Source organism: Podarcis gaigeae (assembly GCF_964106915.1).
Source record: "Podarcis gaigeae genome assembly, chromosome: 2".
NCBI lineage: Eukaryota > Metazoa > Chordata > Lepidosauria > Squamata > Lacertidae > Podarcis > Podarcis gaigeae.
Window position 1 is genome coordinate 68,733,393 of NC_139679.1, and position 12,877 is coordinate 68,746,269.

General features: G+C 40.6%; 1 protein-coding gene across 1 annotated transcript; it reads right to left on the reverse strand.

The window, feature by feature from the left end:
- Nucleotides 1-59: 59 nt before the first annotated feature.
- LOC310836173 (trypsin inhibitor ClTI-1-like) lies at nucleotides 60-5,054 on the reverse strand. The gene is made up of 5 exons (XM_083721080.1): nucleotides 4,945-5,054; nucleotides 3,616-3,641; nucleotides 2,015-2,148; nucleotides 1,286-1,334; nucleotides 60-984 (listed from the first exon to the last, which is right to left on the reverse strand). Exons 1-5 carry the CDS (start codon nucleotides 4,997-4,999, stop codon nucleotides 979-981), a joined length of 270 nt encoding a protein of 89 aa, XP_083577206.1. The 5' UTR covers nucleotides 5,000-5,054; the 3' UTR covers nucleotides 60-978.
- Nucleotides 5,055-12,877: the final 7,823 nt, after the last annotated feature.

Genomic DNA, 12,877 nt, shown 5'->3' on the forward strand with positions numbered 1-12,877 from the left:
ATAACTTCTGAAATACAACCAGATTCATGAAAAACAGACATTGAATTTGCTTCAAGAAATTTTATTATGGAACGAGCAAACATAGGGAAAAGTAAAGAACTGTCAAAAATCATTAAGGTAATATTGTGGGTTATCTGTAAATGGCAGCAGATCAGTAGCAAAATTTTGGAGCAAAATCTGAATATGAGATCATTGTTCACACAAAACAAAATGTAAAGGTGCGTATCCAATGTTGTTCCTCTGCTGATGGAAGACTCTTTGATCCAACATTGTGGAATGGGAGGGGAGGAGATATTTTAAGATTCAGACTCCACCTTGCAGCCTTTTTGCTACCTCTCCTAACCTCCTGGAGCAGATACTTGTGTGTGAGTGTGTGTGTGATGGGAGTTGTAGGGTGAGGTGGGAGGTTAAAAAAATTGGCATTCATTTCCTGTTTTGCTGATGGAAGCCTCTACTGGGTTAAAGAGCCTTCTGTCATTGGAAAGACACTATTAAATACGACTCAAATTGTAATGTTGGATGATCAGAAAGTACACAAGTTAGCATTTGGAAACCAATATTTTGAACAAGTATCTTTGACTAGGATCCAAAGAGGTCAGGATGTGTACGCAAAGCATTTTTATGTGTGTACATGACATTCCTGATGGTCTTTTCTGGAAGTAGATTTTTATACCCTAATGAGATTATAATGACCTTCAATCATCTTTTTGGGGAGCTGGGGAGACTGTCGTTGGTTGAGAGTCTGAAAAGCCCCCCTATACAGATGTAAGATGACACATGAATCCTTGGATTCTAGTCTTCTTTCATTATTGCTGCTTGCATAGTTGATCTATGAGGGTCTAGTGGGTGAATGGTCCTGAGATGTAGCAGGGAGATTAGACTAGGAAGTCCCATTCATTGTTATATGATTATATGATTCCTGGATAATCAATCAGCACTTAACATTCTCTGAAATGCTGGAAGGTAAGAGTCTCCTCATTATTTCTGCAAAGAAAGAAAGAAAAGCCCATCATTAGTCACTTTCTTCATTTCACTGGTAGAAGAGAAAGGTTTTTCTACCAGAGCTATCTAGATGGATTGCACTGGGTTTTTTATATAACAAAAGATGCAAGGAAGAAAGTATGGGGTGTGTTAATTACACTTGCTGAAACTTTGCTCTGTACAAATCAAAGAAGTCTTCTCTTTGAATTCACAAAATGGTAATTCTACCATCATGATAAAGCAGCTATTTTGAATTTTTTTATTTTTATTTTTTACCCATAATCTTTTAAACATTTTTGCTTACCCTCTTGCAAGCTCCATAATGCATCCTGCCAACATTGTCGTCAGCTTCTCTGAAAAAACAAGAGAGAAGGAATGTGGAACTCAACAAGTAAACACATTTTTTACATTCTGCTGGTAGAAAAAGACTTTACATATGAATGCTGTGGTGGGGTGAGGTAGTGTTGTACTTTCTTTTTTAAATACATCCTACACCTATGAGAACCAAGTGTAAAACAGTGTATGTGGGGGAAGCAGTCCTGTTTCACAGAAATCCACTCCTAGTATTCCCCTCCCCAAGCTTTCCTCGTGTTCGAGAAGTCTAAGAACAGGGGGAGCATTTGTGTTGTTCTATTGCTAAACAATTGGGACTCCAAATTGTATTACAAGTCGCTCAGAGATCCATCAGTAAATCCTAATCAATCTTTTGCCTAGCTTGGGGCAACTAAGGCCGCAATAGAACCTTTCCCATATTTATTTTCTGATCCTAAGACATTATCATGTTGTTTCTCAGTTTACCCATGAATAATCTGCTTCCAATGTTTCCTCTAGGATTTCACAATGTTGTCTCCTGCTATACCCTATCATTTTTACCCTGCTGAACCCTCTTAAGTCTTCCAGTATACATACTGCCACCATGCAGTCCAGAAGGGGATAAAAAGAGAGGAGGAGGCAATTTTATTGCATTTTATTATTCCTCCTCCATATTCTTTGTTACCCAAAGATGAGCATTCTATATATCTATTACACTTACAGGTTGTGTTGGCAAATCTTGCATTCACTGGTATAAGTTCTGCCATCTGTGCCACAGATTTGGAGAAAGATGCTTGGGCAAGCTAGTGTTACACCACCAGGTCTTGGAACCCTTAGATATCTTTCACAATTGACCTGTAAAAGAAATATTTCATCAGCTGATCTTTTTTTTATCCTAGCAGCTTCATTCTTTCATCTTCTGGAGCACGGGTAGGCAAACTAAGGCCTGGGAACTGGATGCGGCCCAATCGCTTTCTCAATCTGGCCCGCGGACAGGAATCAGCATGTTTTTACATGAGTAGAATGTGTCCTTTTATTTAAAATGCATCTCTGGGTTATTTGTGAGGCATAGGAATTCGTTCACCCCCCCAATATAGTCCAGCCCCCCACAAGGTCTGAGGGACAGTGGACTGGCCCCCTGCTGAAAACGTTTGCTGACCCCTGTTAAATCTGGAGCCTCTGGGAAAAACAAGGGTTGTATCTGATCCTTTCCATTTATACATAACTATGATGCTCAGCAATATTGCCTAGCTCTTCCATGTCAAGATGCGTATGATTCAATGAAACAGTTTGATGTGCCTTTGTTGCAGGCTGCTTTTCGGTGGTTCTACTTGGTGGTCCAGGACAGAGGCCACCACAGAAGAGAGCTGCCTCATTTTGTACATCTGTGAGTTAGGAGGACTAGGCATATACATATTTGCTCATTTCAGTTCCTGTCTCATTTTTCCCCAAACTTAAATTAAGTAATCCACATTTCTGCATCAATTTACGGGTTTATCCTCACAATATTTTTTTTTCATTTTCATGCAAATTTTTCACAATAGACCATTTTTTCCTTCAGTTTTTGCAAGCAGCTTTCCGTAATATAATGCACCTTCATGTTGTTTCCACTCCTATATACATTTTAATGCACAATTTTTTTAAAAAAATGCATTCTTGTACACAGTTTGGGTTGCAGAACTGCATTGCAAAACTGGGGGAAGTGTGAATTTCTAATGCTAGCTGTGTTTTTGGTTCACTTACTGCTGCAAGAAGTGTGAATTAGGTAGTTTTTGGTCTACTCACAATTTCTACAAAGATATCACAGTGAAATGAACCTCTGTACTAAGCATGAGTGTCAGAAACATGAACTATTATTTTTTCAAAGTGTGTGCAGCTCTTTGTTCTGTGCTAATATCTGTGAGATATTCCCTCATCCTCCTACCTCTTCCCCCATTTGAGCTATAATAAATTCATCCAAGCATGTTTAGGGTTTTGGAGAAAATTATAGATATATAATAAGAAAAGAAGAGTCATTGTCTGGAGAGGTCACTTCCTGGCTCGCATGGAGAAGCTGTTTACAATAGAAGCCCGTAGCTGTATTGAGGCAGCACCAAGTGTTGAAATGATGCGCCCCTAACAAATTTTGTGTCTGGGGCAACTGCTGCTGTGCCCCACCCCATGCTATGCTACTGACTGGAGGAGCACTGGGAGCGGGGGGGGGGGGCTTGTTGAGAAGCCTTGTAAAGAACCCTGGTCTGGAAAGCATTTGTTTACAGAGCAAGGCATTCATACAACTGCCACAAAACATGTAAAGCACAATAAAAGGGAAAAGGAACGCACCTCACTTCCACTGTCACTGTCAACACCTAAGATAAAAAAATCACACATGAACACAAAAAAAACACAGTTAAGATCAAAGCAGTCATCGAAGGAAACTGAGTTCAAGTTGTTAATTACCAAGTCTGCAATCTTATAAATGAAGGAGAATAAGCCCCACTGAGCTCAGTCAAACTTCCTTCTGAGTAGATATGGAAAAAATTTCACTGTAAAGGTAGCTGAAGTTTCCTGAAAAAAAATTATTTCTGCACCCTGCACTGTGTGCTGCCACATCTGTTTTACACTTTTGCAGAATTGTAGCAGCTTGTATAATTGCTTGGAGTTTTTTTAAAATATTAAGTGAGTTATTAATGCTTTTGAATGAATGAATGAATGAATGAATGAATGAATGAATGAATGAATATGCCTGCACTTCTGCCAGAGTATTTTGTATTAAGATCCTAAGCACAGTATACTACACTGTCTTCTGTGGACTTTAATTCCATTCGCGATCACAGCCTTAGGCAAAAGGGAATGGCAAAACTAACTTTGGTTTTGTTTGTTTTTTGTATTACCATTGTCCTAGGCAGATCACATTTTTCATGTTGTAAAGGAAAGGATGCAAAGTAACTGACAAATAGTGCTTCCAAATCAGAATGTCTTTATCGGCTTCTGGTGCCATTAGCTAACACAAAAGGGGCATCACATGGCACATAAAAGGCTAGGGGGATGTTAGCACTAAATAGGATGAAGCAGGAAAGAAGGAAAAGTGGGCTAAAGTTTACATTGCACAGAGTTTTCTGCAACATTTTCCCATCCTTTTTTTTTAAACGAAAAGGCGTCCCTGGAGATGACCATTAGTAATGGCAGAGAAAGTTCAAATACCAAATTATATTGTTATAGTGAGGCTATTATTGGATTGTAATTGAAAACTAATAAAATTATTACACCCCCCCCAAAAAAAAGGAATGGCAGAGAAAGGTAAGTAGGAAGAATCCCATTCTCTCGAAATCATTGTCCCTCACAGCTAGTTTTCTCTCTACGGGTGAAAAGAAATTGTCACATCTAAATTTTATAAACTCTTGATGGGAGATGGAGTATTCATCCCATTTCATAATCCCCACTCCTAACACGATTTACATTGCCAAGGCTCAACTATAGGCTTTTAAAAAGATTCTAGGGAGCCAGTAGACACAATCCAGTGATTTCTGGCTTGCAATCCCATTGAAGATTGCATAACAATGTCCAATCCCATTGATTTCTCTCCCTCTTTTCAGTCGATGAATGAGAGATGTTTTTGCACCCATTGTGTGGGCCTGAAATGCAACTTCTGATCTACCAAAAGGTGCTTACCTGAGAGGAAAGAAAGAGCCAGCGAGAGCACCACAAACACACCTACTGTCTTCATGGTGGAGGCAGTTATTCAACTGTACATCCAGTCCCAGTAAAAGAGATAGTTTCAGTAAGGCAACTGGGTATTTATATGCGTGTGTGCAGATCCAGAATGCAGATTCTAATCTAAAGCAACCCTCCCAGTCTTTTGTTGTTGCAAACAAATGGGAATATTTGTTGAGGTCGGCAGTAACCCACAGGTTGAAATTCTCTGTCAGTAAGAATGAAAAGGCATGAAAACAGAAAAAACATTCGAGCTGCTCCAATGGTTTTGTTAATCAAACTGCAAGCTTCCAGTATCTGTAGGTCTTGGAGGCCATAGCAATTCATCAAGTGAAACCTCCAACTAGGGTTGAGGGAGATGTTCCATTCAGTTTGCATGTAAAGGCAAGCACACCTAAACCACACTTTGTAAAGTAAGATTTGAGCCGAAAAACAGGCATCTTTGGAAAGTCACCCTTCTCAGGATTTTTCAGGGCAGTTCTGCAGCCAAGTAATGCGTATAAAAATCCATGTCAGGGTAAAGTGCACATCTAAAATCACATGGTCATGAAAATGCATTATAGCTGGGGCAACTGCATATGAAAGTATGCATTTTAGGACAGATTCACACTAAAATGCTGGTGATTTTTCGTGCAGACATTTTCTTTGAAACATATGTGGCAATGTGGACAACTGATTTTAAGAGTGGGAAAAAGAAGAAGATGAGGGGAACAAAATGGATATATTTATTCGTCTCTACCTCTGAAACATTAATTAAAAAGAGGGTGCTTGTACGCTTTTTAAAAAAAATTCAGAATTCAGTAATTTGAAGATTGCGGTCTGCAGGCAGCTCTTAGAGTCCTGCAAAGAAGCCTTTCTCTGATGCCCCTCTGCCGAATCCCCCTGTCACTGGACTTGGCTGCCTGCTGGATGAAGTGACCATCCTTGCAGTGGCGTAGCATGGGTTGTCAGCACCCGGGGCAAGGCAAGTAATTTGCACCCCCTAACCCGTGGATTTGCGCCCCCTAACCCGTGGATTTGCGCCCCCTAACCCGTGGATTTGCGCCCCCTAACCCTAACCCCCAGATGTTGCGCCCGGTGCGGCCGGCCCCCCCTGCACCCCCCATGCTACGCCACTGCATCCTTGCACACCACCCATCCTTCATGTATTGGTACATATGTGCTGCCTCTGCAAACTGACCATGCTGCGTACTAAGGGGGATGTTGCAGTGCAAAAAGTTTGCTCCTGCTTGCTTACTGTATTTATTTTTGAGTTAAATGAAATAACTTCAGTGGAGCTCCAGTGCAAATCAGAAATGGGCACTGTGTTATTACGTGCGGATTGCCCAATGCAGCACCATCATTTATTTCAATGTGATACCAATTATATTGATACCATCAATCATGGTATCCTCCTGGATTGGGGGCACTGTATTACAGTGGCTCCAATTCTGTCTTCAAGACCTAGTCCCAGAGAATAGCACTGATACTGTTTTTGAGCCCCTTGGGGGCTATGTTATGGGGTGCTAGAATGGATCTTATTTCCAGTGCTATTTAATATCAATCCACATTAGGATTTTCAAGGCCGGGTGCCGTCAGTATGCCGATGACACTCAGCTCTACTTCTCCATAAGATCTGAATCTGGAGAAGCCGTGCCATTTTCCATAAGATATCCATAAGATCTGAATCTGGGCAATTTTCTGGATACTGTGATGAAATGGATGGATAAAATCAAGCCGAGCTTGAAACCTGGCAAGACAGACGCACTGTGGGTAAGTAGTTGTCATGTCCATTGGAACACTCCCCATGAAGGAGCAGGCCTGGAGCATAACTGTCAACGTTTTCCCCCTTTTAAGGGAAATTCCCTTATTCCAAATAGGATTCCTCGCAAGAAAAGGGAAAAGTTGACAGCTATGGCCTGGAGTTTGGGTGTTGCTTCTGCATCCAGCTCTGTCACGGGACGCTCACATAGCATTCAGTGGCTAGAATTGCCTTTTACCAGCTGTGGATGGTTAGACAAGCCTACTCAGATGTTTAGAAAGTTTGTAGGGATTTTAATTTTAATTTGTTTACTTTACTGCAGTTTTAACCTTTTGTATGTTTTATAGTACATTTGTAAAAAATATATAATTTAGTGATAATTTTATTGTTTTCCCTTTTTTGTCAACTGCCTTGAGGTTTTTCGACAATCACTCAATATATACATTTTACGAAATAAATAAACATAACAGATCATAGAGAAGCTCATTGGTGAGTTCACATTCTGAAGGAAACAAAACAAAATTTAAAAATTCCTTCCAGTAGCACCTTAAAGACCAACTAAGTTAGTTCTTGGTATAAGCTTATACTAAGAACTAACTTAGTTGGTCTTTAAGGTGCTACTGGAAGGAATTTCTTTATTTTGTTTTGACTATGGCAGACCAACACGGCTACCTATCTGTGACTGAAGGAAACAAGTTTGTCTATCCAGAAGATCTGGCCACTCCAAACTAAACAATTAGCTATCCTGTCCTCCAGAAAGGATCTGTCATCTTCCCTCGCTCCTCCTTATGGCCATGAATTCAAACCATGAATGGCCATGGCATAGCAAGCAAGCACAGAAGCAGACATCTGTCATCTGTCAGTTAAAGAACTAAAGGATTCATTTGGTCTGGGCAGTCTCTAAGCTTCGGTGACATCAGTTATCACCTTCCTCCAGATTTGTTCAGTCTTAGCTAAAAAAAAAGCAGTGCTTTATTTGATGTTCTCAGGTCAACACGGTTGTGGTATAAGAGATATAACAATGATCTCCTTCAAGTGGTTCTCCTGGAGGAACTGAAATCAGATGGTGTGGTTTGAAGGTAAAACAATTATTTGGTTTAGATATTTGCCAAGGGTATGTCATGAGCATCTGCCACATTACTTCTTATTGTCATAAATTCTGAACTTTCAACTAGGAAAGAAAATGGATTGCTTGTAGGTTAGATTATAATAAATCTTCTGAATTGGTTTCAAACGTCATTTGGAGTTATCCTGAGCAAAACACTGGAACACATAGCTCTTTGATGATCATGAAAAAGGAAATTAGACTGCTGAACCAGATAAACACATATTATATCAGTCTTCCTCAACCTGGTACAAATCCCATAAGCTCCTATCATTGGCCATGATGGCTGAGATTGATGGGAAAAGGAATCCAACAACATTTAGAGGTCCATGGGTTCCCCATCCCTGATCTAACACACTCCACTTAGAAGTAATCTTCATTGCCAATAACATCCCATGTTGCTGTATTACAACTCCCATTATCTCAAACCACAGCCCATGCTAACTGAGGTTGATGGGAGCTGGAGTCAAACAGTATCTAGTGGGCTCCAGAGACCTGGGGATAACTGAAATTTGGGAGATGAGGTGCTTGGGAGACCATAGGCATACAGATGGGTTTTCCTTCTTTCAGACCCCCCTCCCCGTGTTCTTTCCTTTTCCTAAACAAATGATCTGATGACCAGAGCTAGGAAGCAGCAATTGCACAGTTGTTGTAGTTATGACCACCACTGTGGAGATAAACCAGTAGATCCCAATTTACCACCTTTCCATCCCTGATCTATGAGTCTGTTACCTAACCTTGGGGTGTATTGGGTGTTAGGGGAGGGGTACTACCTCTTGTGGGGGGACACGTTTGGAGAACTAGCTCTCACCTGCGGCTCCTAGAAGCTGTCAACATGCAACAGTGGCCACACCCTGGGAAACAGCTTTGACTGGCTGGCTAAACCAGGTGCGGGTAGCCAATGGGTCTCAAACACTTGGTGAGCTAGGAGCTTCCCCTGCATGCGAAGACAGGCTCCAGCGGATTGAGCAGATGAGACTAATAGTGGATCCAACCATTAAGAAGGAGGTCTCTGCATGTACTGTAAAGGTAAATGAGAAACAGATGGTGCTTGTCCACCTGGGAAGGTTGTCCATCTAGGAGAAGGAAAACTTTGATCTTAAACCTCTGTTCCTTTGTAGGATATCTTTGGGAGAAGAAAGGGCTAAGGACTATGCCCTACACAAATCCGGAGTGGAGTCCCTAAAATGGTTGGATGGTGCCTTGTACACCTCAATCAGCAACTGCTGCAGCCAAGCTGGTGCCAAACATATTTATCTGCTTTCCTTTGGACCACATCAGTGAGCCCGAGGGTCTTGTCGTCTATGCAGCCCAGGACTTCCATAACAGGACTGCATGGGTCATGTTGGTGCTGCTAATGCAGCGGTTTGACTTCAGCCCTAGAGGCACACTCCATTGTCTCTTAAGACAGTTGGATGCCAACAACAGCCAGTCTAGACCAGGAATGTGGAGAGTTTGGGATCTGCTGATATGCTAGTTCAGGTATTCCCAAACTCAGCCCTCCAGATGTTTTGGGTCTACAATTCCCATCCTCCCTGACCACTGGTCCTGTTAGCTAGGGATGATGGTCCTGTTAGCTAGGGATGATGTCCCAAAACATCTGGAGGGCCGAGTTTGGGGGTGCCTGTTCTAGTTGATATCCAAGTGCAACAGGAAGGATTTCTGACTTCCAGTTGTTTTAACAATTGCAACAAAATGACTTCCCCCACAGCCCAGACTATATTGCTGAAGTGAAGGAAGCTGAGAGTGTGGGGAGGAACCTGAAAGGACTGTGAATGCAGTTCATTTCTGGGGCTCAAAACAAACTGCTGGGTGCAGGATTCTTCCACTTTAAGTGTATGTCTTTTGCACCTGGCTCCAGTTAGTGGATCTGAGGGTCCCAGTAATAAATAACAATTATAGATTCCACAGAGTGGAAGAATCTCTCAATTTCAGTTCCTTTTTACATACAACTCTCCACATTTCTATAGCAATTTGCTAATTTATATATTTATTAATCCTTATGAAGATTTGCCAACACTTTTGTGAGATTTGCACCTACTTTATTTTAAAGTTTTGACTAATATACGTATCTTTGCCAGCACTTCATTCTGTTTATGAAGATGTTTATTTTCGTGTACATTTTTCATCAATATATGCATGTTCATGCCCATTTTTTTGGTTGGAGAGCTGTGTCACAAAGTTTGGAGAAGTGAGAATTTCAAAGGATAGCTGCCTTTTAGTTTGAGAATGGGAAATGGGTTGTTTCTCATTAAAATGCAAACAAAACCAAATTTCTCCCCATTCCCTAGATCTAGGCAAATATATTCCCTAGATCTAGGCAAATATAGAGTCTAAATATAGATCTGCTGGTTACATTAATGAGAATGATAATCAAGAGGGAAAGTATGACTTCCTTCCCCCCTTAATTTATCTTAGTGTATGTCAGTAACAAACCTGAGCTGCGCAGAGTCTTCTAAAATAAATGATTTGTAACAGTGTTCCTCCATTATGATACTTTTCATATCTTCTTTCCACTCAGCAACAGTTTTATCTATTTTTAGGTTTGGGGTTTATTTCCTACATTTATATCCTGACTCTTCATATATAATTTTAAGGCAGCATACTATGTCTTCATGGATACTTGGTATCCATGCACTTAAAGCAATTGAACAGTTAATGACACAATACACAACTTCAATAAGCATCTGAACAAGAACACTTAAAAGTGTTTGAACACATACACCAATAAGATAAGAAAACTACTTAGAGCACTACTTTGACTGCCAGTGCCTTAGCTGGAGACCAGCAGCCACGTTCATCACATTTATAAAATTCAGCTGAGAAATATAGAGGATACACAAGATCTCTGCCAAAATATACAAAGAAGGCTGTCACAAGAGGGATTATTTACAGTCCCCATCACAGTTAAAAGAAATTAAATCACAATGTTCTGCCAATATAACTTCATATCACACACACACCCCAATTCAGTATGAACTAAGGGAATATTTGCTTTGAGGCACTGCCATAAATTAAACAACAGCATGTCTAAATCTCACGGCTTTCACCACAATTTCCCAACATATCCAGCTCAGAAACTGAACTGTACAGTCTTGAAACTACCAGTAGTGTGTTAGATGCAATGTTCCATACAAGTCTTTAAATGGAGTCTTAGACTGTGGAGGCAAGAAGAGATACAACTGCCCATTATTCTGTACTGCAGTAACTCCTGCTTGCCAGTCAATTTTGCTTATCTGATGGCATGAGTGATGTATCTTCCCTCCTCTCTAACACCCCTTCTCCACCTCCTTGGAAGTTTCTACTACTGTGGTTGACAAAGCTGGAGCAGGGACCAAAAGGATAAAAAAAGAAAAGCTAAAGGGAGTAAAACGGGGGAGGGGGGTTATTTCCTGCCTCCTATGTTTTTTGGAATCTAGATTAAAAAATGCACTAAAGCTGTTAATAGTGATCAACCTGCCATTGTTAGAGAGTAGGGGCCTCAGACTTGGGTATTGGCTATCCTGCTCTTTTTTATCTTTTGTTGTTGTTGTTGAAGGAGTTACTTTTAAAGGAGCTTTCCCTCTGAGAGTCAGCTGAAATTTGCATCTACATATAGAAATGAGTTTATGCACATTTTACACATGTTTGTGTCATGGGCTTGTGCCTTGGGTCTTTTAAGGACCAAGCAAGGACTTGTTTTTCTACCTAAAATATATCAGATCAGTGTTTTTATATTACAGTGGTAAATATTATTATTATTTTTAAAAATCTAGCTCTAGAAACATCAAAAAAACAAATATCTTACATACACATATTTTGGAAGAAAATATCTACATATAATATTGAGATTACAGAGCTAGAGGGGAATGGAGAATAATAATGAAGAATAAACCATAAGCTGTATGTTAGTCTAATGACTATAGAGCAGCCTTTGCCAATCTGGTACTTTCCAGATGTTTTGGACTACAAGTCCTGTCAGATGCAGCCAGTATCTGGAGGGCACCAGGCTGGCAAAGACCACCATAGTGTCAATGGCTACATGCGCATAAATGACTGGACAAAAAGTGTTTTTTGCCATTTTACCAGACCTATCCAGAAGCCAAATTTGAATACCAAAGACTTGTTCCAACTACCAGCCCAACATCTCAGCTGGGGGGAAAATACACAGCTGTGACAGTTAACAGAGTGATTTACAATGATGTGGTTGACATGAAAGGTAAATGGACTAGAGAAATATTTTATAGCAATATTGCTATAAAAAGTGATTACAATACAGCAGGCTCTAGCCAAAATGCCCAGAAAAAGACACATACTCAATAGCTTAATACAGCATCACTGTACACCTAACCAATGCTGGTGTCAGCATAATTTTGGAAAGTTGTGATGTCCTCAAAAGAGCAACACAACACCACTTACACTGCAACACTTACACTGCAATTCTGCACATCTCCTCAGATGTTAGTCTCATTGAGGTCTGTGGGACTTACTCCTAGATAAGTGTGTATAGGACTGCACCATCAATGAGGCATCCACCTCTCCCTTTCTCTCCCCGCCCCGCCTTCTTTTCAACCCTATGAGCTTGCCCATTGTTTACTGTTGCTGATTCTGACAAACAAAATAGAGTATTAAGTGGAATTGTACTGTTTATATTAGGGTTTGCAACCACATTGCCAACTTAGGGAGCCATCCTATGCCCACCTGGAGCTTGGTTGAGGAGGCCACAGAAAATGGCATGAGCATACCATACCAAGTCAGATGCCTGCAAATGTTAAGTGTTTGCAACTAACACTTATGACTTGGCAGTAGTCATATATGAATAAATGTACCCACTTAGACCTCACAACAAGCTTGGGGGTGGGTAAGTCTGGATTTTTGCTATGGGTAAAGAAAACAAAAATGGAGAAGGGCATGACTTACTCAAGTCACAAAGTATACTGCATCTGTAGGTGGTATCATGCCTGATAATTAGATATGGCCACTCAAGGTTTTAGTGTGCTAAAGGATGCTATTAAGGGATCTGGACATCTCTTTATTTGTTAAGTAAAGCCCTCACCAGGTTTAAG